The sequence below is a fragment of the Alexandromys fortis genome, unplaced genomic scaffold (genome assembly GCF_014885135.2).
Source record: "Alexandromys fortis isolate MF-2015 unplaced genomic scaffold, M_Fortis_MF-2015_v1.1 scaffold_253, whole genome shotgun sequence".
NCBI lineage: Eukaryota > Metazoa > Chordata > Mammalia > Rodentia > Cricetidae > Alexandromys > Alexandromys fortis.
In genome coordinates, this window is record NW_026068124.1 from 34,050 (window position 1) to 37,714 (window position 3,665).

Sequence of the window (3,665 nt, forward strand, 5' to 3'; positions counted from 1 at the left end):
GGTTTGAAAGAGAACAACAGTGCAGGAAGGGTTAAATGGGGAGGAGAATGGAAGGGTAGGGTAGAGGAGGGAATGTGGAAAGGGATAAATAAATAAATAATGCTCTAATTGTATTAGTTTTTCTCTGCATTTATTGTGTGTCTGTCTATTTTGCTGTGTGTGTGTGTGTGTGTGTGTGTGTGCCCCTGTCCTTCAATGGTCAGCATGTGAATGTCAGAGAAGGACTTGTATAAGCCCATTTTCTCATTCTATGATGTGGGTCCCAGAAACTGAACTCAGGTCATCAGGGTTAGTAACAAATAACTTTATACACTGGTCCCCTAATCATATGCTTTTAAACTTGAGGAAAGATAATATGATACAGAGTGTGAGTGCATTGACCACTAGGTCTGACCGTTGAGTTCAGCCTTCATAACCAACATAGTGGAAAGAGAGTACTGACTCCTGCAGGTTTACCTTGGACCTCCACATGTATGTCATGGCGTGTCGACATGGAAACACACACAAAATAAATATATGTAGGTACCTTTAATTTAAAGTAATCTAAACAACTATTCAGAATTAACAAATTAAACTTTTAAAGGTAAATGTCAGAGTATCCAATACAATATAGTAAGATACATTTAGAGTACAAAAGACATGAAAGGTATATGATGGAAAGACCAATATATAACAAGGTTCATAATAAAGTTAGGAGTACAATGCTTGTTCTCATGCTCCAGAGCCAGGATTCAGTGAACAGAACTGAAAAACAAGATTAAAATGATTTGAATATTTATAAGTGTATAAATATTTCTATGTAAACCCGTGGAGACACACAGCATAACTTACTAATGATATTTAAACTTTGAAATATATGCCTGAACAGGTAAACAAGCTGTGTCTTTGCAGGATGGGATGGGATTACTAGCCATGTTTCCTTGGACAGCATTGTCTGTGTTTTCTAAGGTTAGTATGCAATGTGCTAGAAAAAAATATAAAAATAAAATGCAAACAACATCAACTTGAAATTTATGTAATGTACCAGGAATAAAGCTAAACTGGGCCGTCTTTCCATGTGTGCACAAAATAGACTTGGATGCTGTGCAGCTGACGTGACTGCAGCCCAAGTGATGGCGAGTCTTAACCGTGAACCTGACTGTATTGAGGATAACTAAAAGATTCCTCAAACACTGCTCTGGGTGTGTCGGTCACATTTCTAGACATAGTTAGGATATGAAATCTCTGGCATAATCAATCTATTGCAGCCATAAATACATTCAAATTTTAGGCATATTACTGGATTGGAGAAAGCAAGGACCATGGGCTTGGAGGGTGTATCCTGTCCTGGTCCCTTCCTACTATGCTCAGCTATGTGGCCTACATGTCATGATGTGAATAGCTCTGGTCCTCTACATCCTCCCCAACATAAATGAAAACCTCTAATATCATAAACTAAACTATATCATTGCTCTACTATACTATTTTACTAAGGTCACAGCAGTGAGAAATTGGATAGCATATGTCTTCCGTTCAATGAACAATGAAGTGAGATACTGGAACTAATGTTTGCTAGAACCTTAGCAGAAGAGGCGCCACCAATCTGAAGGTTCATAATGGGGGGGTGTGAGGTCTGTCACACTGACTAGTAAAATCCAGTGTTGATAAAAGTAAAAGTGAGAGGAAAAGGGGAAAGTGTGGCAAATATGTTAGTAATGGAAGGATAGAGGAAGAAAAGAAAGGAAACAAGAATCTGAAAGGCAGAAGCACTTGGGAGATGGGGAGCAGAGAACATTGCTCTATTCCCAACTGAACTATTGACCCATCAACAGCTGATGCTGATCCAGGCAGGTGTCAGGGCTTGGGCAGTGCAGGGAATAGATGGTTCAGGCTCATGAGCCTTGAGAGCACAGGGAAGGAATAAGGACTCACCTGCAGCAGAACTGGGCAAGGAAATGCCCAGCCTCTAAAACTCATTACACAAAGATTGGTTATGACAACAGGAAAAATCCAGTGTTATGTTATAATGTGTGATAGTCTTATTTAAGCAATTAGAAGAGCAATCCTGCTGCCCAAACAGGATATCATAACCTGTAAAAGAAAAATAACAATGGTCAAACCTAAATATTTGTAAAAACAGAGTCTCAGAAAATGAGGAGAATTATGTTCCCCGGTGAAATGTATGCCAGCCACACTGAGGTGATTATACTTATCATCAATCTGTAATCTGGCTTGCAGCCATGCCTCCCATTCCCAAATTACTGACTGGAATTTTTCAGTTCAAATCCTCACATCCCTGAATATGTTTTCTAGAAAGCTATAAAGGCCATGCAGAGACCCCCTCTCCACAAAATTTATCTGTCTGGCAAAGAATGACAGGTAGCCAGTACCAAAAGAAAGGAACCTTCTCCTGAATTTACACAGAAACACAGCTTTTCACAGTCTCTTCTTTCTCCCCAGGAGTGTAAAAAGGGATGATTTGTTCCTGAACAGCAGACATGGTCACCCAGGATCTCCCCAGTCTTGACATACCTCGAGAAAGTACCAGTATGCCACATTCCTGGCCGTCTTTAGCCTCACACGTGCTTTTTCCTTTCTCACACTCTCCATCAGCATTTAACTTGTCACACTGCAAACATGTCAGAGCTGAAAAGGCAAATCAAGAATAAGAGGTTCATTCAGAGCAGCAAGTCAAGCATCTGACAAGAGGTGACTGTGGCTAGCATCAATGAAAAAGAAACAATGACCAAGAGCCGAATGTATGCTAAGGTGACCCCACTGGGTAACCCAAGACCTTGAACACTAGGAGGGGATTTGAGAAGAGCCAAGTTTCTCCACTTCAAATAATGTGGATGGCTGTAAGGAGGAAGGTCAAAGCTCTGGCATAGGGAGCTTGAGTCTACCTCCTATGAGCAGACAAGTGTTCCCATCACTTTCTTATCTCCATCCTGTCAGAAACATTTCTTAAGTTATTTCCAATATAATGTTAGGCCTATACACAGGTAAGTTGGAGAATGTTGTTTGCTAAGAACAAGGAGGTGAAATAAAGAACCCGGAGAAAGGACACCAGAAGCAGAGGCACGACAAAGAGGAGGAATTGGAGAAGCCCATACTGTGTACAGCAGAGGGAAGGGAAGGATGGAGAGGTGAGGAAATGCAGATGAAGGCTGTGGGGTCCATGTATAAAAGTATCAGGTCTTACATCTTATTCCTGACCTACCAAACCCAATGCCCTTTCACGGATGTCTGTCCACCAGCAATGACCCCTTCCATATGCAAGGATCTCACCTTGCAGGAAGCCCAACACTAGGGAGAGGCCCAGCAGGAGCAGCAGGAAGTGCTTTCCCATGGCAGTGGGATCCCAGGTTAAGAGAGCAGCAGAGAGCAGGACAGAGCACTCAAGGCTCAGCCTCAACAGTGCATGCTTATATATGAGCTCAGGCTAGAAGAGAAGCCAATGGGATCCCAAGACAGTGGCCTGAGCAGATAGCCTGGGGGAAGCACAGATCCTACGTGCTTCACTATACCTGCTCACTTCCACACACCTAGCCCGTGATTCAGGTCCTTCTGCAATCTTGTCTGCATGTTTATTTCACTAACTTTCAAATGGCGATGAATAGTTGTGTGATCCAAATGAATTTTGAGACTGGGTGGCTGAGGAGCCTAGAGGGAGCTACACACACTAG

The 3,665-nt window shown here is 42.1% G+C and overlaps 1 protein-coding gene across 1 annotated transcript; it reads right to left on the minus strand.

Annotated features, from left to right (window-relative positions):
• Nucleotides 1–677: 677 nt before the first annotated feature.
• LOC126490581 (prostate and testis expressed protein 14-like) lies at nucleotides 678–3,361 on the minus strand. Its single transcript, XM_050125617.1, has 4 exons — nucleotides 3,268–3,361; nucleotides 2,512–2,625; nucleotides 1,912–2,070; nucleotides 678–744 (listed from the first exon to the last, which is right to left on the minus strand). The coding sequence occupies exons 1-3, from the start codon at nucleotides 3,326–3,328 to the stop codon at nucleotides 1,946–1,948; spliced, it is 300 nt and encodes a 99-aa protein (XP_049981574.1). The 5' UTR covers nucleotides 3,329–3,361; the 3' UTR covers nucleotides 678–744; nucleotides 1,912–1,945.
• Between the last annotated feature and the right edge of the window lie 304 nt (nucleotides 3,362–3,665).

Coding starts and splice junctions, on each gene's coding strand:
- LOC126490581 (XM_050125617.1), bottom strand. CDS start 3,328: ATGGGAAAGCACTTCCTGCTGCTCCTGCTGGGCCTCTCCCTAGTGTTG. Junction 2,626..3,267: donor AGTGTTGGGCTTCCTGCAAG/GTGAGATCCTTG, acceptor TTGCCTTTTCAG/CTCTGACATGTTTGCAGTGT. Junction 2,071..2,511: donor CATACTGGTACTTTCTCGAG/GTATGTCAAGAC, acceptor TTTCTTTTACAG/GTTATGATATCCTGTTTGGG.